This window comes from Cetorhinus maximus, chromosome 13 (assembly GCF_964194155.1).
Source record: "Cetorhinus maximus chromosome 13, sCetMax3.hap1.1, whole genome shotgun sequence".
In the NCBI taxonomy this organism is placed as follows: Eukaryota; Metazoa; Chordata; class Chondrichthyes; order Lamniformes; family Cetorhinidae; genus Cetorhinus; species Cetorhinus maximus.
Window position 1 is genome coordinate 36,822,316 of NC_135891.1, and position 25,454 is coordinate 36,847,769.

The following is a 25,454-nucleotide window of genomic DNA, read 5'->3' on the forward strand; positions in this document are numbered from 1 at the left end:
ATATGTTCAGATTATAAAGTGAAAAAATGTGTTCACCTGTGCAACCACTGGCGATCATAATTTCTTAACCTTTCTGGACCTACCACTTCTTCTAGGTACTGCCCTGCAGCAGGGGTGGAGACAGCCTGTGCAATGGTTGGCCCTGTTGCCTCTGGTGACTTCAGCATGAGTCCTCTGAAGAGCTGAGGCCTTGAAGGCCCCCAGTTTGCTTTGGCTGTCCTCCTGTGGGCCAACTGCGTCCTTAGTGGTGACAGTGGACAAGGTTGACGGGGTCACAGGCAAAGGGAGCTCAAGAGGGAGCAGACAGCCTCAGAGATTTTTGAGTGGATGGCCCAAGGATGTCCAGCTGCCATTCCTCCTCCCTTTGGGTGCCCAATGGCCCTGGCCTGACTCCTTGAGGGAAAGGGGCAGGTGCCCTGTTTCGTTCTCGCATTGCCACTGCAGGAACTCACCTATGACTACTGCGATGGAATGTTGGTCTGCGTGCATCTTCGTGTTCTGCTGACCAGGGTCTCCATGGCGTCCGTCATCCTTCCCATGGAGACCTCCATACGTGCACATGGAGGCACCACTTCATCAGAGAGCAGGCAGACACACTCCTCCGACTTGCGTGCCACTCTGTTGAGGGCTTAGAACCATAAAAAAGTTATGGTGCAGAAAGAGGCTATTCAGCCTATCGCGTCTGCGCCGTCCAAAAAGTGAAAGAAGAAACTAGCCGCTCATTTTATCCCACATTACAGCACCTGGTCCGTAGCCTTGCAGGTTACAGCACTTCAGATACTGATCCAGGTACCTTTTAAATGAGTTGAGCATTTCAGCCTCAACCACCAACTTAGTTAGTGAATGCCAGACACCCACCATCCTCTGGGTGAAAAAGTCTCCTCTAATCCTTCTACCAATCACCTTAAATCTATGTCCACCGGTGATTGACCCCTCAGCTAGGGGAAACAAGTCTTTCCTGTCTACCCTGCCTAGGCCCCTCGTAACTTTGTACACCTCAATTAGGTCACCCCTTAGCCTCCTCTGTTCTAAGGAAAATAACCTTAGCCTATCCAGTCTCTCCTCAGCTGGCTTCCAACAGCTCTGCGTGATGATCCCCCGCCTTCTGCTGACTCTCTACAATGAGTTGGAAGGCCGAATCCAGAGGCTTGTCATCTGACTTGGACCTCACAGACGCCTCTTCCCCAGCAGTACCCCAAGTGCCATGGAGCTTGGCTAAACCTGCCTTCTCCTGCTGCGGACACATGTCCATGCAGTGACCACCAGATTGTGAACCCATGCCTGCTCTAGATTTAGGTCCCACCAAGGTGTGTGTCTCCGAGCTGGTGGAGGGTGTGGGTAAGGACTGTGACATGTCTTCCAGGCTGCTTATTTCCAGCTCTTCAATGGAGGAGATGTCCTCTTGGCTGGAGGTGAGGACGTGGATAGAGCTGAGGGACTGGTTGGCTAAGGGCATCAGTCGCTTGACAAAGCTCCCTGTGAACCAAAGTAGAGATAATTAGTGCATGACAGCACAGTCAAAAGCAGGAGACAGAGCACTCACAGTTGTGTTGAGAGAGGGATTATGTGGTGCACGATCCTCAGGTGGTCGTTCACCACCGACCTCACTGTCAGCACAGGCACTTTCCACATCCTCACCAGTCAAAGTGAGTGAGGGGCCTAATGTGGGCCACTCCACCCCTGGTCTGGGACCTCTCCCTGCTGCTTTGAACCAGCTGCTCCTGCATGAAAACAGATGGACAGTGTGTGAGCAGGACACATGGCTCTGTGTGGAATGTTTGCGTGGTGAACAGAGCCATGGATGGGTTGAGGATGCAAGCTCCAGAGGATATGAGCCTGATGGAAATGTGAGGGTGTGTGAGAAAGTTAGCGGCATTGTCCCTTGAGCTGTGAGATCACTGAGGATGTGTGATGAGTTTGTGAGTGTGTGAGTTGAGGGTGATGAGGTGGTTAACTTACCCTGGCAGAATGGATGAGAGCATTTATCCTTTTCCTGCACTGGATAGCTGACCTCCTTTGTGCTCCGGTGGCACTGACCACCCGTACCACGCCTCCCAGGCCGGATTGGTGACTCTGGTGGAGCATCTGCCGCTAGAGCAAGGGTAGAGGACATCATGGTGGCCTTCCACTGCATCCAGCAGGCACCCCAGAAAGGCTAAATTTTGGAGCTGCCATCTTCTTTGCTTTCGGGGCCATCTGTCACCTGGAGCAGTCCTAGTCTGTAGACATGAAATAGGCTGCGCTCTGGTGCACTTTAAATATGGCACACGGAGCAAGGAAGCGCTGAGATCACAGTGTGGCAGGCAAATCTGAGCCCACCCACCAGCGATCCGGCATGTTTCCTGTGAATGCATTGTTAATGAGGCGGGACACGCCAGGAAAGGGACGTCGTTTTTCCCACCCGCTACCACACAGTCCAAATCTGGGACAATTCTGCTCAAAGACTTTCTGCAGTTAACTTCTGCAGGATATCCGGGAAAACCATACATCTAAGTTTCCCATCATAAAATCCATCTAGCCCCTACCAATCCTGAGTAAATATCAGGGCCTCTGACTTTATGAAGGCACATTTGAAAAATATCATTCAGAGGAAGGTAATTTTTATTCTAATTTAAATGTAAGTAATAAGTATGCTTTTTACTTCTAAACAGGGTTTGGAAAGCCTAGATTTTCTCTTGTAGTCTAATCAACATTTCACACTGAGAAAGCAGCTTGTTAAATAAATAAAATATTGCAGGAGCAAGGATGCCTTACTCCAGCTGCAAAGGACCTTGGTGAGACTACACCTGGAGTATTGTGTGCGGTTTTGGTCTCCTTACCTAAGAAAGGATATACTTGCCATCAAGGGAGTGCAGCAAAGATTCACCAGATTGATTCCTGCGATGGCAAGATTGTTGTATGAGGAGAGATTGGGCCAACTAGGCCTGTATTCACCGGAGTTTAGAAGAATGAGAGGAGATCTCATTGAAACATGTTGGGTAGAATCTTTGGCATGGCGAGCGAGGGCGGGGCCCGCTCACCGAGGCGTATAATGACACTCAGTGGCGTCAGACGTGCATCTTGACGTCACCGCGCGTTATTTAGATTTTCAGTTTGGTGGGCGCGCAGCCAAGTTGGCTGCGCACCCGCCGAACTGTCAAAGCCCTATTAAGGCCATTTAAAAAGCCAATAAAGCAATTAGCTGATCTGCCCGTCCAACCTTAAGGTTGGCGGGCAGGTGAAGAGCCCAGGCGACCTTCGCATTTTTCATGGAACCTCATCCACAGGCGGGATGAGGTTTCATAAAGGTTTTGGTCTGAAAAATTTTTAATAAAATTGATGGACATGTCCCAGCTCACGTGACAGTTTCACATGAGGAGACATGTCCTTAAATTTTTTTTTTAACCTTTATTCAATGTTTTATCAGTGAAAGTGATCTCACTAAGGCACCTTTGTGCCTCAGAGAGATTTCTGTGCTCTTTCGCACGCATGTGTGAAAGAGTGCATTCCCCAACTCAGGCAACACCCCCTCCCCCGCCCGCACAGGGAGCGCTCAGTGCTTCCGGGCGTGCATCACGCCGGCGGGCCTTAATTCGCCCACCCACGTAAAATGGCGGCGCCCAGCCGATTGGGGATGCCGATCGGCTGCCCACCCACCCGCACCCACCCCCGCAACGGGGAGACAATTCTCCCCATAAAATTCTGACAGGGATGGACAGACTGGATGCAGGGATGATGCTTCCTCTGGCTGGGGGTGTCAAGAACAAGGGGTCACAGCCTCAGGATATGTGGGAGACCATTTAGGACTGAGATGAGGAAAAATGTCTTCATGCAGAGGGTGGTGAACCTATGGAATTCTCTACCACAGAAGGCTGTGGAGGCCATGTCACTGAATATTTTTAAGAAGGAAATGGATAGATTTCTGGACTCTAAAAGGCATCAAGGGGAATGGAGGGAGCTTGGGAGTAGGTCGTTGAGATAGAGGATCAGCCTTGATCATATTGAATGGCAGAGCAGCCTTGAAGGGCCGAATGACCTAATTCTGCTCCTATTTTCTATATTTCTATGTTAGAAAATACAGCACAACCTATGTATAAGAAGATAAGAAGCCATGCAGTGAGTTGGGGAAATTCTACCCGTCGAGCTTTAGCATATTTATCTGATATTTGAGTTTATTTAACTGTTCCCTGATTTCTTTTGGAAGAATCTATTTCTGTTTTCAGTCATTTTCATATGTGCATAATATGTTACAGCATTTTAAATCATAAAAATACCTGGTTGGTAAAAAGTTGGAGACAGCTCCCTGGCGATTGCCCTTGCAATACTGGATTCATTGCTTGCAGCCTGTGAAGCCTGATCTGCTGCTTCAGCCTTGGTTTTTGCATGTGAAGATCTGAAAGGAAACATTAAAGGTGCTTAGAAACTAAGAATTAAAGATTTAAAGCACAGGATACAATTTAAAACAACATAAAGTTTGATTCTTAATGAAATCAATGCTAATTTGAATATCACTGAAAGGATGCCAAGAAGTTGACAACATTTATAAAATGTTTACACCAAAATGCAATAATGTTATCAATCTCCATTATTCCATTGTAATTTTTCCCCTGGGAGCATTAGTTATTTCACATAGAAACATAGAAACTAGGAGCAGGAATAGGCCATTTGGCCTTTCGAGCCTGCTCCACCATTCATCATGATCATGGCTGATCATCCAACTCAATAGCCTGCTCCCACTTTCTCCCCATATCCTTTGATCCCTTTCGCCCCAAGAGCTATATCTAACTCCTTCTTGAAAACATACTATGTTTTGGCCTCAACTACTTTCTGTGGTAGCGAATTCCACAGGCTCACCACTCTCTGGGTGAAGAAATTTCCCCTCATCTCAGTCCTAAATGGTCTACCCCATATCCTCAGACTGTGACCCCTGGTTCTGGACTCCCCCACCATCAGGATTATCCTTCCTGCGTCTACCCTGTCTAGGCCTATTAGAATTTTATAGGTTTCTATGAGATTCCCCCCTCATTCTTCTGAACTCCAGCGAATATAATCCTAACCGACTCAATCTCTCCTCATATGTCAGTCCCACTATCCCAGGAATCAGTCTGGTAAACCTTCACTGCACTCATTCTATAGCAAGAACATCCTTCATCAGATAAGGAGACCAAAACTGCACACAATATTCCAGGTGTGGTCTCACCAAGGCCCTGTATAATTGCAGCAAGACATCCCTGTTCCTGTACTCGAATCCGAGGACACCCAGGTCTCGTTGCACATTCCCCTCTCTCAATTTATAGCCATTCAGATAATAATCTGCTTTCCTGTTTTTGCTACCAAAGTGAATAACCTCACATTTATCCACATTATACTGCATTTATATTGGCTCTCTTCTATTCTGGAGTGGAGTTTAGGAAACTCACTGTTGCTTTTCCTTTTCACTGATGATTTGGCGCCAAAAATCAAGGAATTTACCAATGAATAATTATACATGTAAAGAAATATTATATAGTACTAGGCACAGACCATTGAGAAATTACTGTAAAATCCATTTTGTTTTTGTAATAAAAATATTGTATGGCCCCAAGTTAAAATTCCTGCTAGCAGCTACCTTTCAGTAAGTCATCATGGTGAAGTAGACTGAGATAATTAACTAGCCCAATATTCAATAATGGGTCACGTAAATAGCAAAACTTCCAAAGTTTTACTTCATTAAACTATTTACAAAAATAATTTATTTTAAAGAATAAAAATGCATCACACTTAAAGACAACTAACACTTTAATTATTCTTTATTCCTCTTGGTACAGTTACTTTTATGAACAGAATTACCTTCTTTTCTTTTACATAGTCTTATTTTCCTAAGTTTTTAAATAGCTTGTGATGTTAACATTTTCTTTGCATTATGTAGCTCCAGCAGCAGAGTTGATTAGAGAGCATTGGACTTCCATTCAATGGACTTGAGGTTCAGCCGACTTTCTGATTCACTAATCTGTGGAGGTTTTTACTAGTATATGCATGGGATACTAGATGGAATTATTCTGATGAAACAAACAGGGCAGACATAATGGGTGGACTCTACCGATCCCTCCAGCAGTGGGAAGCTTGGTCGGCGGGGGAACTAAATTTGGCAGGAGGCCAAAAATCAGTTTCCTGACAGCGGAAAGAACTTTTCCAATTAAGTTCTCAGGACTTTAAAGGTGGGTTGAGCTTCCTGATGAATCATGTCCAGAAGTCCTTTAACATGTATTAGCATGTGATGCATGCTCATTAAAAGGTCACTTCACCGGAATTTAGTTCCCTCTCCAAATTAAGTTCCTCACCAGCAAGAAATTAGAATGTTCGCAGTTATGACTGTATATAAGTGGTGTGCACCTGGCAAGCTTAACTCCTTCCACAACTTTGCAGTGAGTAGATGTTGCTTTGGCTTTCTTGGGGACCACTCACTAGTCTCTGCCTCTTAACTCAGATCGGATGCTGGTAGGCAAAGCTGCGCGAAGGCTGGACACAGGAGGCAGGCTGGGGTGGAGGGAAGAGTGGAAGGGTAGAGCAGAGGCTGGACACAGAAAGCAGGCTAAGGGTGGAACAGAGACTGGACACAGTAGACAGGCTAAGGGTGGAAGGACAGTAGGGTGGAGCAGCCACTAGACACAGGAGGAGGGCAAAGGGTGGAAGGTGGAAGGGAGAGAGGCTGTCCGGGGAAGGAACAGACTGTCCGGGGCAGAGAGGGAGGCTGTCCGTGGATGAAAGACAGAGTGTATGGAGTAGGGAGGGAGGCTGTCCGGGAAAGGAAGAGACTGTCTGGGAGAAAGAGGGAGGTTGTGGGGGGAAGGAAGACAGACTGTCCAGGGCAGGGAGGGAGGCTGTCCTGGGAAGGAAAGCAGACTGTCTGGGGCAGGGAGCAAGGCAGCGAGGGAATGTGAGGGTGCAGCTCCATGGGATGGAGGGAAAAGCCTTGACTGTTGGGTTTGGAGGTCCTGTGGTTGGGTGGAAGAGTGGGTTTCCGGCAGCGATGGTGAGAGAGAAAGATGGTCTTAGAGGGCAGAGCCAGCGCTGACGACAATGGGGTCCTGGGGCTTGAACTGATGGTACTGGGCAGCAGAGGGAACAGTCACATTGATAGAGGTAGTGGGGTATGGCAGGTCTTGGATTTCCATTCAATGTGCTTCGGTTCAGCCGACTTCCTGATTCACTAATCTAAGTGTGGAGGTTTTTTACTAATTATATGCAAGGGATACTAGATGGAATTATTCTGATGGGACAAACAGGGCATACATTATGGGTGGAATCTACCAGTTCCTCCAGCAGTGGGAAGTTTAGTGGGCTGGGGGAGCTAAATTTGGCAGGAGGCCAAAAATCAGTTTCCTAACAGTGAAAAGAACTTTACTAATTCAGTTCTCAGGACTTTAAAGGTGGGTTGAGCTTCCTGATGAATAATGTCGGGTAGCTGAAGCTTTCAAGGGGTGAGGGGGGTGGTCACAGAAACCGATGAAACAGGAGGTTCAGATAATGGGAGGGGTCAAGGTCAGGGTGCACATGGGAACAGTAATGGGTGTAGGCCTGGAGGGCAGAGAAGGCATATGCAGTGCGATTGTTATAGATGCAAGGATAATGGGGAGAGGTTCAAGGGTGACAGAGGCAAGAGGAATGGTCGTATTGGGTGGGTCAAGGATGATGAGGAGACATTGGTGGGTGACAGGGGAGGGTAGAAGATGGTGGATGGAGTCTCGAATGTCACGCACGCCATTTTGGGATTCTCAGCTATGCTGTCACTCTAAAACTGCGATCCGTTGAAGTGGAAAGAGGGTCTTTTCAGGTGGGTGGAGTTCAAGGTGAGCACAGTTGCCTGACTAAAGGGACCCTCAAATAATCATGAGGCAACTGGATGAGAATCATGCTCAGTTGTGTTCTCCTCTCTATGATGAAGCCCACACTGCAGCAGGTTTGCTCCCTGACTCATGGGTCTCATAACATCAAGATTCCAGCAATGTCCGGAGCTTCTGTCCATTCTGTGCGATTTGCCATCTCCTGCTGTCAGAGGCAGGGAGGGAGGGAGGGAGGTCGATGTCTCCAAGGGACACAGCTGGTAGACGGTAGCCAATTTCCAACTCCAAACCTCCACTCTCCTGGGTGAATGATTATGGCTAACAAGGGCTCATGTGGTAAATCTTTCTATGCTGCTCAGGCAATGGTCTCTCTGTAGTCTCGATGGTAATGGAGGAAAGCTGAATAGTATCTGAGAGTGAGCTCTCGCACATGGCTGTCATCACCCCAGTCAAAGAGCAATGTCACCATGCATGTATGAACAGGAGGAATACTCATCTCTGTTCCTCTAGGATGTCTATCACCTGGAAGGGGTGAGATGCCATGTCTACATGCAAGCCAGGCACAGGGCTTAGCACTGGCTTTGTGGCTTAGAGATGGAGGCAAACTTGAATGGAATATGCTCAATAGATTGATAACTGCAATTCATTCACAGATCCACTGAGGCCTAGATGTTGCAGGTTCCAGGCAACCTTGCCTTTCTACTGGCTCTCATCCAGACGAGAAGGAGGAAGGACTGGCACAGACCAGGAGGAGCAATGACCTGAGCAGCAAGAGACAGCAGAGTCTCAAGAAGGTCAGGACATTGGCCACCAGGAGCCAGTGGAACTGTGAGCTTTGGCCCAATCACAGGTGTATCGCAGGTGGTGCAGCTAACTACAGATGAGTGAAAGGCAATGCCGGAGGCACCTTACAATGTCCCAAAATGTGGTTGCACGCTTTCAGGTCCACTCATTGAGAGTGCCTCACCTCCATTATGGGTTGCTGAGTAGCAAGAACTCCAGACCCTCAAATTGCAGAGAGTCCTACAAGCTTCAGTCCTAGATGACCTTGGTCTGTTATTCTGGACACCCCAGCCAAAGTAAACACCTTTCCTGCATGGACCCTGCAGAGCCCTATGTGAGCTGCTGCTGTTCCACATGGATAGCCTCACAGTCCAACACACAGGCCCATTTCACTCTCTCTCACCTCATGGACTAAGACCCCGGTCCTTCAATGAGGTACAGTGCATTTTGGTCGCAATCCCTTTATTCAAAGTCTACTGCAACCCTTGATAAGGAGACGAGCAGGCCAAACAATTTCCATGTGAAGTCTCACAAAGGCTTCAGTCAACTGCACACACACCTCTAATCCTACACTCAATCCCTCTTGCAGTCAAGGCCAACTTGCCCATTGCCTCCTTATTTGTCTGTCCCCTTCACCTGCATGTTAGCTAAAAAAGATAAATCACCCAGTACGGCTAGTAATGATTGGATTTCTCCAAACATGTAGGGAAGCCTCTGGTTGTCTGCTGTTAATAAAACACTGTAGAGCTTCACTCTTTCAAACCTGAAACTGGAACAGTGTTTCTTGCCACTCACATTGCATGTTTAAACCCCCCTGATTACGCCTTGCGTCCACCCACATCTCACATCAGGGTAACAGCAGCAGGAGATGCAATTACCTCGCTGAACTCCTTTTCAGAGGTCAGAACATGGTGAGCTACAAGTAATGGCTTACATATGTGTCCAGCCTACAGGTGATGGTATAGTGGTATTGTCACTAGACAAGTGATCAAGAGGCCCAGGGTAATATTCTGGGGACCCGGGTTTGAATCCTGCCACAGCAAATGGTTGAGTTTGAATTCAATAAAAATCTGGAATTGAAAGTCTAGTGATGACCATGAAACTATTGTCGATTGTCGTAAAAACCCACCTGGTTCACTAATGTCCTTTAGGGAAGGAAATCTGCTGTCCTAACCTGGTCTGGCCTACATGTGACTCCAGACCCACAAAATGCCCTCTGAACAACAAGGGCAATTAGGGATGGGCAATAAATGCTGACCTAGTCAGTGTCGCCCACATTCCATGCATGAATAAAAAAACACTTACAAATGATGGCCAGTGCTTAATCATGCACATGTAGGGTTATGGAATAATCACTATATTGATAATGTGAGAGAAGTGAATCTATCTATAGGAGTTCATTCTCAGACTCTGATGGGGGTCCAAAGTCCACCCCTTAAATGCCCATGATCATTTAAGCACCTAGCAGTAAAATGGAATCCTGGAAACTGTGCAAGTGAACATACATTTACAAGTGCCAAAACTATATTCAATAGTTGTACACTCATGCCACCTATGTGCCTTCAAAACTTCTTTATCTTTCTTTTCCTATTACTATACCTAGGTGCACCCACAGCTGAGCTGGAGGCAGTCTGCTGACAGCTATGCCCTCTTAACTGTGATGATTTTGGTGGGTGTCCTCTGATGGTCCGAGGCCTAGAGAGCCCTGGCCTTCTAAGAGTCTCCTGCACAGATGCAGGTACACCTTCCTTGGCCTGACCAGCTGGAGGCAATGGGGTCACTGGCAGAGGGGAGGTGGAGCAGCAGGACATCCTTGGAGTGTCCTGGGATAAAGCTTCCGGGGTGCCTGGCTGGCACTGCACCTCCCTTGGGTGCCCAATGGCACCTCCCTGACTCTTGAGGAGAAGGAGCACCTGGAGGGAGGTGGAGGCGCCCTGTCCCCCTCTTGCCTAGGAACTACTGTGTTGCACCCATGGCTAGAGCGATTGACTGCTAGTCCAAACATATATCCAGCCACTGTGTGTTCTGCTGGACCTGGGTCTCCAAGGCAGTGCCACCCTTTTCATGGAGGCAGCCAAGCGCTTACATGCCGGAGCCATGACAGCAGACAGAATGTGAACGGACTCCTCCAGACTTCAGTCCAGCCTGTGTATGGCCTCTGGCGTCTCTACCTGATGTTCCCCTGCCTGTCTCTGCATCTCCAACTGGTCTCTTAGGGACGAGTCCAGATGCTCGTCATCTGCATGGGGCTGAGCAGGGGCCTGATCTCCAGCAGTCCTCTGAGTGTCAGAGACCTTGGCACTTCCTCCACCAACTGTAGACCTGCGTCAGTGATGTGCTCACCAGATTATGACCCCAAGCCTAGTCTAGAATGTGCAGCAACTGAGGTAGATGTATCTAAGCTGGTGCAGGGTGTAGGTGAACGCTGTGATGGTGCATCCTCTGAGGCTTCTAAGGTATCATCCTCAGGGGTGGGGTTGGAATTGGATCTGTGGGTGGTCTCTTTTCTTGGCCTCCCCCTTTTCTTGCTGGCACCTGGAATGGAAAAAAAGATTTAATGGATGCCTAAGCAGGCTCGTTAATTAAAGCAATGTGTTACTCTGTAGGCACATTCGACAATGAGGCATCCTCATTGGCTTCCTGAGGGAGTCCAATCTCGCCTTCTGCACAGGCACGGTCCTGCTAATTCTCGCCTATCTCAGCAGTCTGCCCCTCAAAAGGTTGAGGATTCGAATGTCCAGAATGCCGCCTTTGACTTTGGCTGCTCCTTCTTATTTTGGGCGGTTTTGTCCTGCAGACAAATAGAAGGACTAATTGTCATTCCTATGGATGCATGAGCAGTTTAGGAGCATGCAAGCCTATGGTCGCTCCTGAGCCCCCCACAGTAAGTGATTAACAGGTAAGATGTCCTCAAACTTATAGAAGATTGAGAGCACGAAGTGGCTGGTACACATTCAGTGCACATGTCCCATTAGCTGCTGAGTCCTGCAACCCAAACTCCTGTCTGACATCTCTGTGCGCTCACACACTTACACTGCCTGATGCCCTTATGAGTGTCAGTCTGCAGTGAGTAGACTTACCCTGGCGGAGTGCAGCAAATTGTTCATCCTCTTCCTGCACTGTTGAGCGGTTCTTTGGTGGGCCGCACAGGAGTTAACCTCTGCTGTGACCTCAGCCCAGGCTGCTGTGGTCAGACAGGAAGGCCTCCTGCTGCCATCCCTGGGACACAACATCTCCCACCTTTTGTGGATGGCCTGGAGGAGAATCTCTAGGGAGGTTTTGCTGAACCGTGGGGCCACACATTGTCTGGTTTGCAACATTCTGGTCTTGACAGAATCTGGAGCTGCTAGCTTGCAGTGAGTGAATGACTGATGGGTGCCCTTTAAATATGGTGCCTGGACCTTTGGCCCCATAACAGTGAGGACGGCAACTCCCTGTCCCCTCAACGGCCGCAAGTTTCGGCAAGCTCCTCATAGATACATGTGTAATGAGCTGAACAGCGCAAGATCGTGTGTGGTCAGCTGTCCCGCCCCACAGTGGGAATCATTCCCACTTGTATGCCCATCACCAAACTTAGACTGCAGTATGGAAGATTCCAGCCAATATGGCCTAAACAAAAGTATTTTAAAAACTCAATGCAGCAGATATTTGATAAATAAAAGCATGCTATGCTTCAACCAGCATTCCAGATTTTTTGCCTTTGATGCAAATTGAAAACGCATTAAAAATAAACACTGAACTTCAGCTCTCATAATTTCATTAATTAAATGAAGGAGATCTGAAATCTAATTCCATTTAGTGTTCCTTAATATAATAGAAATATTCATCAGGTAACACTTTCTGCCGTTGCTTTATTAGCAGGGAATCTCGCCTCTCAGGAGCATAGATAGGAATATTAGATACGCACTGGATGCTTTTCTGGGTACTTTGAATTAATGGACAGAAGATTATGTGCACAGTGAGTCTGAATACCCAGCAAAAGGTGCATGCAGCTGACATTCCCCATTGGGATTATAGGCTGCAAAATTTGGCTGCTTGGCTGGTGCTGCTGCTACGGAAGCCTGAAACTAAAGAAAACTGTTGACCGGAATATTGGAGTGGCCTGCGCAGTGCGCCCCGAGTGTAATGGCACAAGCGTGAGCATCCCATACAAGTGCTGGAAGCATGGAGAGTAAGCGGATCGTGGCACCAATCACCCTCGGACACTGATTTGACATATGATCTGTCATTTTGAACCATGCAGATCCTGTTAACAACTCTTAATCATTCTCAGCTGAGACACCCACCACGCAGCCCCCCCAACCTCTCCCCACACAACACACACACACATGCACGCACACGCACACACACATACACTCCCAATAGTGCTATTTAAAGGGCTAAACATGAAACCTTTCGATCAGGTGTTTTTGAGTTCCTTTTGTGGCACAGAGTTGGTGGAAATACTGTGTGCAGCGTTATTGGAAAAGTTTTGCAAATGTTTTGGATTTACAAGGGAGCGGTGCTGGATTTTGATAAGGAGGTCAGAAGAGTTAGAACGACTATTAGGAAAAAAGTCTGTTCCAATAACGGTGGCTATATTTGCAGTCCCTTTTGGGCTGCAGCATGACTTGATCAGTCAGCAGCATGTTTTGCTCTGGACTGTATGCTGCATCATGTTAATAAGGAAGCAGCACATACATATGAACTTACGAATAGGAGTAGGATTAGGCCACTCGGCCCCTCGAGCCTGCTCCATCATTCAATAAGATCATGGCTGATCTGATTGTTACCTCAACTCCACATTCCCAACTACCCCTGATAACCTTTCACCCCCTTGCTTATCAAGAATCTATCTACCTACCTCTGCCTTAAAATAGGCATCACTGGCAAAGCTAGCATTTATTACCCATCCCCAATTGTCCTTGAGAAGCTGGTGGTGAGCTGCCTTCTTGAACCGCTGCAGTCCTTGTGGCGTAGGTACACCCACAGTCCTGTTAGGGAGGAGGTTCTAGGATTTTGACCCAGTGACAGTGAAGGAACGGTGATATATTTCCAAGTCAGGATGGTGAGTGGCTTGGAGGGGAACTTCCAGGTGGTGGTGTTCCCATCTGTCTGCTGCCCTTGTCCTTCTAGATGGTAGTGGTTGTGGGTTTGGAAGGTGCTGTCTAAGAAGCCTTGGTGAGTTCCTGCATTGCATCTTTTGGATGGTACAGATGCTTCCACTATATATGGTGGTGGAGGGAGTGAATGTTTGTGGATGTGGTGCCAATCAGGTGGGTTGCTTTGTCCTGGATGGTGTCAAGCTTCTTGAGTGTTGTTGGAGCTGCAGACATCCAGGCAAGTGGAGAATATTCCATCATGCTCCTGACTTGTGCCTTGTAGATGGTGGACAGGCTTTGGGGAGTCAGGAGGTGAGTTACTCACCGCAGGATTCCTAGCCTCTGACCTGCTCTTGAAGCCACAGTATTTGTATAGCTACAAGGTCCTGGGTCACTTTTGTCCAGCAGGGGATTATTCTTCCCAAAAGGCCTGGCAGAAGGTAATAATAACAGGGATACCTGGCCATTAGCAGTTAATGGGCTTGAAGTATGGGAGGGCTGAATCGACATAGGAAATGACTTGACACAACTTCTTCAAGGTTAATTACTGTTTACTGATGATGATTCAGCTTTGTCACAAGTTTTGACTTTTGATACCATTTGAGTTACAGTACATTGAATATACACTTGGAAATCAGAAACTAAGCTCCAGGTCATTGTCAACTCCTTTTCCAAAGTATATGAGAAAATGGACCTTCCACTAAACACCCAGAAAACTAAGATCTTCTTCCAACCAGCTCCCACAGCACAGCACCTGACCTGAACTCTATTCAAGGGCTGCTTCGTTGCTAGAGTGTGGGGTTGTGAAATTTAAATTAGCTTTAAATAGAACATTGGGAAAGAACAGAACTCAGAAAACATCTCTCTTATCTGTAGTTAGCACAAGGGTGCCTCATCGTAGCTTTGATAGTTTAAGCTAGGACATTATTTCTATACTATTTTAAACAGTTTAATGTCTCTGTTAAAATAGCAGATGAAGGAGCTGCATACGAATACGTTAAGTATTTGCATGACGATATTGTACTGTATATCTTCCAGGCATATCGAAATTCATACAAAGCTAAAGCAAGACTTGTATATCTCATTCACATTGATGGCATCTGCAAGTCATTTTTCCTCCTCCTAAAGTTCTGCATTCAATAATTATTATCAAGTATCCTGCTTGCATTGACTAACAAATATAAATCCTCATGCTGCCTTTGACTCGGAGGAATTAATTTCATTCTATCCACAGGTAGCTCGTAAATTGAACCCAACTACGACACACACAAGTTGACATCTGTGTTAGCTATCACATGAAGAACACGTTTAACAATCCAACAAATCGAGAAATTTTTTTGTGAATAAAACTGATAAAAATAGCAACCACAAAACCTCAGCTTGCTTTCAATTATAATGCTGTCTGTTGGCATATGTATAATATTCAAATAATGGTTGTGAATGAAGAATAACGCAGCAAATCACATGCAAAAGCTGATGTTAAGTGTATTTTTAGCATATTGATAATCTTTCGGTGTTTTATGCCAGTCAACAGTTTGCATCAACATATCATGTGCCACAGCTTGTTACCTTTTTGAAATTGCAAATATTTCACGTTAAATGTGTAAGTACGAATATACTTGAAAGTTAAGTTTCAGTTTTCTTTGAGAATTTTCACAGCATTTGGCAAAGCCTCTCAATGGCGAATGTGTCTTTGTAACTTGAATTTCCTACAATGTCTAACTCTTTGATTTTAAGGCAGTCCATTCTAATTAACCACTTCATCACTTCTCACATTTTGGAAAACATCAGACCATAATCTCTAACAATTTGAGTCCCCAAATATTTTAACTCCTGGGCCTCATTCACATCCAACTGGTCAGCTGCTCACCCAAAACAGACAGTTGACTGAAAGCTGGCTTGTTAAAAGTGAGCGGCCTAGATGCCACTCACCGCTGGAGGGCAAGTAGCGGGGAGAGAGTATTTTAAGGTTCTTGCAGGTGGGAAGGAAATATGCAGCAGAGGCTGATTCACTTCTTTTGGGTTCCTGCTCCTTCTGGCCTCACAAAGGAAAGTTTAACACTTGCCTTTCAAGGCCTCTTCAATCCTCAGAGCAGCAAGGTGGTCCTCCTGCTCAGGTCACAATTAAAAGGCCCTGATTTACATACATGTAAGGGGCTTCTGCCCAATTTAGTCAGGTACCTCATCCACAACCAAAAACAGTGGTGTTAAAATCCCCATGGGGTGAGGATAGAGGGGTAACAGACCTGCTCAATTTTAACCATACTCATATCTGTTTTCCACCAGGCAAGGGGTTTAAAAATCCTCCCTTTTTTACAGTAAATCTTAACTGCATTTATCTCATTGTCATTTTTATCTAGAAATCACTGATTAATTTTATAGTCAGACTAAATTTCATCAGTTTTGTGTTTGATATAAACAGAATTATAGGTCAACATTGTTTGGGGTGTAACTCATTCAAAACAATAAAAAGATATGTGCCAGTGAAAGAGTTAAGAGTCTCCTCAGCTAATTATATTGAGTGAACATTAAGTGAGCAATCTTTATCAGTAGGGCTGTTAAAAATATGCACAGCACCAGGTCAGGAAAGTGAAAACTCAGCTGTATTTCTCCCTCTTGATTACTATCCAATTACTTTTGATGGAAAATCCACATGTGTTGGAGGTTGGTGAGTCCAGCTCTGTAGCTAAATGACTGATGGGCAGTCATTGTCTTTATTCATACATAGACCAAGCACATTCTGGAAATGCCAGCACATACAAAACCTTCACAAGCAGTAGTCAGCACCTTAAGCAGATAAATTAAGAAAGTTGGAGGGGGAGGATGGGGAAAGTAGCAACCCTGTCAGTACAGCAGACTCTTCTTTGCTGTATCGCTGATTCTTGGCCATGCCATCAATGTTCCTCGGCAGGATGATGACAAATGTGTGATTGACGACCGTAAAGGTTTAGATGCAGGCTATGCTTGAGTTTCAAAGCTTGAATGTCTGTGATTTGGAACTAGAGAGCGTGGGAATGGGCTGGAAAAGCACAAATGGAGCCAGGAGAGTTTTAAAAAAACTGGCCAGTAACCAAAGCTTCAAACGTAGTGTGTTAGCAAAGCTGTGTAAAAAGGGCAATGGAAAAGTAATCTGCATATCATTTTAAGATGTCCAGAAAAAAAGACTTGCTCCACAATGCAATTTGTGGCAAGATGACCACACCCACCAAGAAACATTTTATTTTTATATACTTAGCCCTGAGCTTCTGTGGATTGGCAATCAGAGTTGGATTGCCACTCCGCTCTAGTTTTTTAGCTTAAAATCCAGCCACTCCTTTCTTCTGACTCAGGCCAGACGAGAACTGTCTAATGCAACAGGTTCCCGAGGCCTTGTGTGGAGGGCTGGAGAGTGGGAGGTAAGGAAGCCATGCCCCCTTTTTTAAGGCACTGGTGGGGGGTGGTCCTTGGAAAGTGGGGGATTGAGTAGTCAGTGTTTGTAGGTTTTGGGTGGTCAGTGGGGGGTTTGGGTGGTTAGTAGAGGTGGGGTAGGGGTCAGGCTGTCAGTGGGGGGGTGCGGTCAGGTGGTCAGAGGGTTGGAGGGAGTCCGTGGGGGGAGTGGTTGGAAGGATAGTCAGGGGTGTATGGGGGAGTTCCATGGGGGGGTGGGGTGGGGGAGAGGGTGTCTAGGGGGTAGTCAAGGGGCTGGGTTGGCGGGGGGGGGGGGGTTGTCGCGGGGGTGGGTCAGTACTATAGTTACTCAGGAGTTAGAAATGGTTTTAATTCTTCTAAATTTTCCTGGGTATCTATTCTGGTACGACAGTTGGAACCATCCCAAGTTTGCGATTTATATCGTACTTTCGGATGATTCCAATTGCATGGCAATTTCCAATAAGAAGTTTGAACTTCCCAGGCAATTGCCTTGCAATTCTTACCTGGGGACTGACAAAGCCAGCATCTGTTGCTCATCCTGAGTTGCCCTTGAGAGGGTGATGTTGAGCCGCCTTCCGAACCGCTGTGGTACACCCACAATGCTGTTAGGGAGGGAGTTCCAGGATTTTGACCTGGTGACAGTGAAGGAACGGCCATATATTTCCAAGTCAAGATGGAGAGTGGCTTGGAGGGGAACTTGCAGGTGGTGGTGTACCCATGTACCTGCTGCCCTTGTCCTTCTAGGTGATAAGGGTTGCAGGTTTGGTCGAAGCAGCCTTGGTGAGTTGCTGTGGTTCATCTTATATATGGTACACACTGCTGCCACTGTGCATCAGTGTTGGATGGGGTACTGATCAAGTGGGCTGCTTTGTCCTGGATAGTGTTGAGCTTCTTGAGTGTTGTTGGAGCTGCACTCATCCAGGCAAATGGAGAGTATTCCATCACACTCCTGAGTTAAGCCTTGTAGATGGTGGACAGACTTTGGGGAGACAGGTGGTGAGTTACTTGCCACTTAATTCCTAGCCTCTGACCTGCTGTTGTAGCAGTATTTATATGGCTGATCCAGTTCAGCATCAATTCAATGGTAAACCCCAGGATGTTGATGGTGGGGGATTCAGTGATGGTAATACCATTGAATGTCATGGGGAGATTGTCAGACTCTCCCTTGATGTAGCTAGTCAATGCCTGGTACTTATGTGGCACGAATGTTACTTGCCACTTATCAGCCTATGTCTAAATGCTGTCAGGTTTTGCTGGATGTGTGTATGGACTGCTTCAATATCTGAGAAGTTGCAAATGGTACTGAAAACTGCAATCATCAGAAAAGATCCCATTGATGACCTTATGTTGGACAGTAGGTCATTGATGAAGCAGCTGAAGAACACTAGAACACTACTTGAGGATCCCTGCAATGATGTCCTGGGGCTGAGCTGTTTGGCCTCCAACAAACAGAAGCTTTTTCCTTTGTGCTAGATATGTCTTCAACCAGTGCAGAGTTTTCCCCCAGATCTCCATTGGCTTCAATTTTGCTAGGATGCCTTGATGTCACACTCACTTAAATGCTGCCTTGGTGTCATTTCACCTCTGGAATTCAACTCATTTGTCCATGTTTGGACCAAGGTGGCAATGAGGTCTGGAACTGAGCATCAGTGAGCAGATCATTGTTGAGTAAGGGCTGCTTGCTAGGACTGTCAATGACACCTTCCATCAGTTTGCTGTTGATTGAGAGTAGACTGATGGGGCGGTAATTGGCCAGATTGAATCCTGCTTTTTATGGAGAGGACATACCTAGGCAATTTTTCACATTGTCAAGTAAATGCCAGTGTTGTAACTGCACTGGAACAACTTGACTAGGGCCGCAGCTAGTCTGGAGAACAAATCTTTAGTACAACAGCTGGAATGCTGTCAGGACCCATAGCCTTTGCTATATCCTATGCCTTCAACCATTTCTTGATATCACATAGGGTGACTTGAATTGGCTGATGTTATGAATACGAGCTTTATAAGATTATGTTTTGGGACTGTATCTTTAATTCCAGGTAAAATGGAGTAGCAAAAAGGGTCACCTGATCTGCTTCAAATTCTGCCCGACAACAAGCCTGGTGGCTTGGTTACTATGGGATAGGGAGGCCCAGAATGAGATTTACAGGGAGCAAAGCGTAAAATTTTCATACTTGAAAACAAAAGTAAAAACAGCTGGGCAAACTGTGGATAGACTTTCTGTCTCCAAGTTTATGGACAGAAAAAGAGAGTGGGGTCTTACAGAGACAGAAAAGGGCTGCAGCTGGTGTGGTTACCAGGCCAAAATGTGGGAGAAAAGATGGTCTCTAGTCACAGAGATGCATCCTGTAGCAATCTGACAGATTTGTTCTGGCATGGTGTTGCGGTAGGGGTAGAGGTGGGTGATGCTGGTGGAGGAAGAAACACCAGAGTGGGCCTTACAGCTGGTATTCAATTCGTGACTTCTCCAGAAACAGAGAAGTGCTGTTTAATGGTCACTGGCATTACGACTCAGTGAAATGGCAAGAAGCAAACCAGTTAGAAGCTGGGACAGATATTGGACTGGTTCCTGTAAAAACTGTAATTCCATGGAGAACAGGCAGTGAAGTATAACTGGGTTTTGATCATATTAAAAAGTTAAGGGGGGGATAGCTTTTCAGTAGTGCAGAGTATTAGTTGCTCCCAAATAGTGTTTAGTTGCGGTTGCTTTTAATACATTTGGTACAATCCTAAAACTTGAAACCCTGTCATGTGGTCCTTTCAGAAGGTCGCTGGGGATTCAATGGCTTGTTTAACGTTATTGGTCTCTATGGGGATTGTAACATTGAGGACTGGCATCTAGAACTGGGGGAACCTTAGGGGGAGACAGCAATGGACTATCCACTCAGCACTTCTGGCTGAAGATGGTTAGATGGTTGCAAAAGCCTCAGCCTTGTATTTTGCAATGACATGATGGGCTGCCCCATTATTGAGGACAGGGATGTTTATGGAATTTCCTCCTCTGGTTAGTTGCTTAATTGCTTGCTACCATTCACGAATGGATTTGAATGCTGACCTTTAATCTAATGTCTATGTCTAATCTATGGCTAATAATCTCTGTCTATAACATGCTGTTTCCTGTGTTTAGCATGCATGTAGTGCTGTGATGTAGCTTCACCAGGTTGACATTTCATGGTGCTGTGCCTGGCATGACCTCCTACACTCCCCATTGAACCAAGTTTGGCCTACTGACTTGGTGGCAATGGTAGAGTGAAGGATATGCCAGGCCATGAGGTTACAGATTGCGGTTGAATATAACTCTGCTGTTGCTGATGAACCACAGAGCCTTATGGATTCCCAGTTTTGAGCTGCTGGATCTGTTCTGAATCTATCCCATCAGCACAGTGGTAGTCACTCATGCCAATACTGTCAAGGACAGATGCATCTTCAACAGATAGATTGGTGAGGATGAGGTCAAATAGATTTTCCCCTCTTATTGATTCTCTTACCACCTGCCACAGGTCCAGTCTGGCAGATTTGTCCTTCAGAATTCAGCCAGCTCAGTCAGTAGTGGTGGTACTGAGCCAGTCTTTGTGCTGGACATTGAAGTTTCCTATCCGTACCCTTGCTATACTCAGCACTCCTTTCCAAGTGTTCTTCTACATGGTGGAGTACTGATACATCAGCTGACGGAGGGCTGTTGGTGGTAATCAGCAGGAGGTTCCTTGCCCATGTTTGACTCATGGCAAATAGAGTCAATGTTGAGGCCTCCCAAGGCTAGCCTCTCCTTCCTATGTATCCTATGTGCCGCCACCTCTGATGGGTCTGTCCTGATTGTGAGACAGGACATATGCAGGAATAGTGATAGAGGAGTCTGGGACATTAGTTGTAAGGTAGCATTCAGCTAGTATGACTATTTATCAATTGCTAACAAAGAAAAGGTATAAGAAAGTATGAAAACACTTTCTATTATACTAATGTATGCAAGCAGTAAATGTGGGTGAAATTATTTAAGGAAATATTGCCCATAGCTCAGAAAAGAAGTTATATAATAATAAAACACAATTTGGACGTTCAGCAAACATTAAGATATTTGAGGGGTTAACAGTCGGAGCTCGCAACAGTACGCGCGTGCCACCTTTTGCAACCTGTACTCTGGGAAATCCAACAATTCCAAAAAAACTGGTGGCTCCACCACACTGATAGCTGGAGGTCATTCATGTTAACCTGGGTACATTTCTCAGTTCTTCAAAAAAGTATTTTGTTGCCTGATTTATTCATACCTCAGTGGTACCCTAGGTGATTTTGCACTTGTCCCCTGTGGCTGCCTGAAACAAGCCTGAGCCATAAAAATTAAGTGCAGTCATCAGAACCATGGCCACAGGTATGTCTAATCAGGCAAATAGTCATTGCCACAAGTCTGACAAAAAACTCCCCACTAAGATCTTCATAAGTTCTACACAGCCTGTAACTTCTATGCAGGATGGGAGAGGGTAATGCACAGCCTCCTCAAAAGCTGCCTCACTCTCCTTTTCGCTTTCCTGCACTGCTACTCCTCATAAAAGGCACAAAAAATGTTCATTGAATATTTCCTGTCAGATATAAATCATGGAAGGAAACACAGCAAGGTCTCAAACAGCAACAGGGTGAATCTGTTTTAGTGATGTTGGTTGAGAGATAAGCATAGTATAAGGAGCTGGCACACATAGGGGTAATGTGGGACTGAGTACAATACTGCCCACACAGAGATGGAAGAGATCACAGCACCGAGAGCCAGTTGAATGTTGGACAGAGCTGTGTGTACCAGCAAGCATGGAGACAGCTCCTAGCTTGTAACCTTTACTGTATATTTGTAAATAGTTCTAAGAGCCAATGAAGACTTACAGTTAACCTACTTATGACTACAAAGACTTCTTCAGACATACCAAACTGTAACCAACACCCTACAACATGGTGGCAGCTTGTGGAAAAACCCAAAACCTTGCTGAAAATGCAGAGCAAAATTAAAATGCTACAAGACTGAGAAAAGATTTAACAAAACATTCTGGCCTGGAAAGAAGCTCCAGAATTGAGGCACAGAGGAAGTATTGGCAGGAAAAGCTCCAAAGAAAGGCTTGGAAGCTGGAGGCAGAGATTTAAAGTTTCTTAATGCAACAGAAGACTCACTGCATCTCCTTTGGAGGTCCAGCTTGAAATCCCACAGCACAGTCAGCAGACCGAGCAAGGGTGAGCTAAATATTTTAAAATTCCAGGCTGCAACAAGTCCTGGAAAATCTTTAAAAATGTTTAGAGTCAGAGGTGCAGTTTGAAAAAAGCCATTGCTAAAACCTGAATCCCAAGTTGGGGCCTGCACATGGCCTCCGAGTGCGCTCTGAAATTTTTTTTTTTTATAAATAATTAATTGAACACACTTAGAAAATCGTGACTTTTTAAACCTAGCTAAAGACAAGAAAAAGCCAGGATTGTGACTCTAAACATAAACGCTGAGCAACAGAACTCTGCAGGCAGACACCCAGGCCTCCAGACTGCCTGAACCTTTGAATTCAAGGACTTGAAGTGGGGAGATGGGGTAGTGATAATGTAGTAATGACAATGTAAATATAGGATAGTAATAACAATGTAAGACATAAGGTAAACTACAATCACTTAAAATACATCGGATAAAGACAAAGGCTCTGTCCCTATCTGGAGCCTGTGGCAGCAGTTATCCTTGGTCACTGGCAGTAAACATTCCAATCACCTGCAGAAATAGTTAGTGGCATAAAGGCAGGCATGTCTAATACTCACTCCTTCATGCTTTCTTTTATTTTGTACCACTTCAACCATGAAATATTGAACTTTAAATGCAACCCACGGGGTATTTTTTTTAAACTATACTTCTAAGCAGTATAGCACTCTTGTATCTCGCAATTACAGTAGATGTTCCAGTAATTTTGCAGAATTATTTTTAAACTGTTTTTGTTTTCACACAGATATTCCTACCATGTTCTGATTCTGAAATAAATTTTTAAAAAGAAAAGAGGTATAAAAAGGAGTAAAGTGCCATTGAAAAAAATCACTAACAGGGAAATATTAATTTAAAAAGCTTTTACTCATTCACAAGCTCCTCAGTGTATAGACATTATCCTTTTGCTCACTTCAGATGAGTGTGCTATGTGTAGAGCATGATCTCATCTTGAGCAGAAATGGTGTGCACTTGCATGTGCATAAATCAAAGCTTACACATTAATATTTGCATCATAGCATCAAATTTCCTCGGCTCACCAGCACAATCCCATTAGCCAGTGTGTGTAATTACAGTGTGACAAGTTTACATTACCAGCTTCTATTATAGATACGGACATAACAGTTTATAATTGAAGTACAAAAATAAGGACTGAATGTTGGCTTTAAATTGGAGGACTGAATTATGTTTGCATGCTCTGGTCCAATTATTTCCTGCCCTTTAACCCTGCTTCACCTGAAGATTACATTTGATCCCTTGCTCAATGCTGTTGGAGATGCACTAGTCTGTATCACACACACAAGTAAATGCTGTCTTATTTTTACCTAAATACTTAAAGATAAGATAATTCTTAAAGATTCTTATTCATGAGCATTCCTTTAGGAATAATTATACTTTCTCTCAAATTAAATAGGTCATTTTAAGTTCAATCGTTAACTTTAATTTTCAACATTGCAATACAATAAGATTGTTATTCAGGAAACTGCGTATTAATATTATCACTGGGTTCTGACCTGTTTCTATTTATGTCTACATGCAACTCAGGAGTCTCTACAGCATTTTTTATGATATGAACTTCAATACCATGAAATCAAAGTACTGCTTAGAAGTACACTAATTAATTTAGCTCTTGTGGTAATGGCAGTACATTGGGGGAGCACGCAGAGTTTATAATTAAAACATGTGGCAGGACTTTTGCCAGGATATTATTTTCAACTGCTGACAGAACGGTCAAGTGCTTTTCCAGACATTATCAGAGCAATTATACCAGCAACAGTGTTCTTGGAAGCAGCAGACCCAGTTTTCATAGTGGTTTGGAAGATCACGGAGAAACTCAATAGATTGGGACTTATTAATTATGCAGTTCTAAATCAGCACCTATAGGAATTTCTCAATTGCTTTGTATTTGTAGTGTAGGGACGTGGTCACTCATTTTTCTTGTTTGCCTTAACTTTTTAGAAAATGAAACGTTTTGAAATTGAGCCCTGCTAAAGATGCAGGCTAGAAGTTAAGCCTTCAAAATTTATGGGAGAGATAATGAACGCATGATGCAATTTCACAACAATTTATTTCTGAAAGAATTAAGGCAGACAAGAAAAATGAGTAAAACAAAAACAGAATTACCTGGAAAAACTCAGCAGGTCTGGCAGCATCGATGGAGAAGAAAAGAGTCGACGTTTCGGGTCCACACGACCCTTCAACAGAGTTCTGTTGAAGGGTCGTGTGGACCCGAAACGTCGACTCTTCTTCTCCACCGATGCTGCCAGACCTGCTGAGTTTTTCCAGGTAATTCTGCTTTTGTTTTGGATTTCCAGCATCCGCAGTAGTTTTTTGTTGTTAAGAAAAATGAGTGACCAACTAAATGAGGCTCAGCTCTCAAAATGGTTTAGGATACACTCCAGCAAGAATAGGCAGATGGTGGGTGCACTTCACCCACTGCCCTGTCATTCTCGGCCATTTAATGATTAGGTTTATGATGAAGTACCAATATTTATCTGCCTGCAAGATGAGTTGGAGGACAGGTGGAAAGTTAAAATTGTAAAATTGCAAACCCATGCCCAACACCCCTCCACCCCACCCATTTCCATTTTATCAGAGATGGGTGGGGGGAGGGGCAGGCAATCAATTTGCTTTCAGGTGGTGGGTCAGTAACTAGAATCTTTTTAAGTAGGCTGTGTGCCTCCATTTAAACTAAAATATTACTTTTGACACATGTAAACTGGAATTTCCAGGCCTCAAAAACACCAGCTGGTAAAAGGTGGCAACAAGGGTCAGATCCATGGGCTGAATTGTCTGTTTGGCGCGGGAGGCAGAGCAGGCATGAGTGGGCGCGGACCCAATCGCTACCCATGATTGGGTCCGCACTGCCATTTTACACGGGCGGGCCAATTAAGGCCTGCCCAGTGTAATGCCCGATTCCTGAGGATAGCGGAAGTGGGCGGGCAGCAGCAGGAGTGCATTGTCCACCGGGTCCAATGGCGACCGAGCGGCTTGCTTATCAGAAGCGCTGGCAGCCTTTGGAAGGCTGCTCACAATGGCAAGTGGAAGGGCTCACCAAAGGGCTTCTGGTGAGCAGGTCAGTCCGGAGGGTAGGCCAGCGGAGCAGGCGAGGCAGGAGGGTAGGGAAGTGGGACAGGCCAGGGCGGGGGGCCAGTGTGCCCCTCGTTTCTCAGATGA

At 45.4% G+C, this 25,454-nt stretch overlaps 1 protein-coding gene across 2 annotated transcripts in view; it reads right to left on the minus strand.

Moving 5' to 3' along the window:
• The window catches only part of LOC144688549 (junctophilin-2-like), a 136,719-nt gene that overhangs the window by 60,576 nt on the left and 50,689 nt on the right, over nucleotides 1-25,454 (minus strand). For both annotated transcript variants that reach the window (XM_078555274.1, XM_078555275.1), the window contains one exon: nucleotides 4,254-4,372. In XM_078555274.1, coding sequence (XP_078411400.1) covers nucleotides 4,254-4,372 — 119 coding nt within the window. The remainder of the gene's footprint in view (nucleotides 1-4,253; nucleotides 4,373-25,454) is intronic.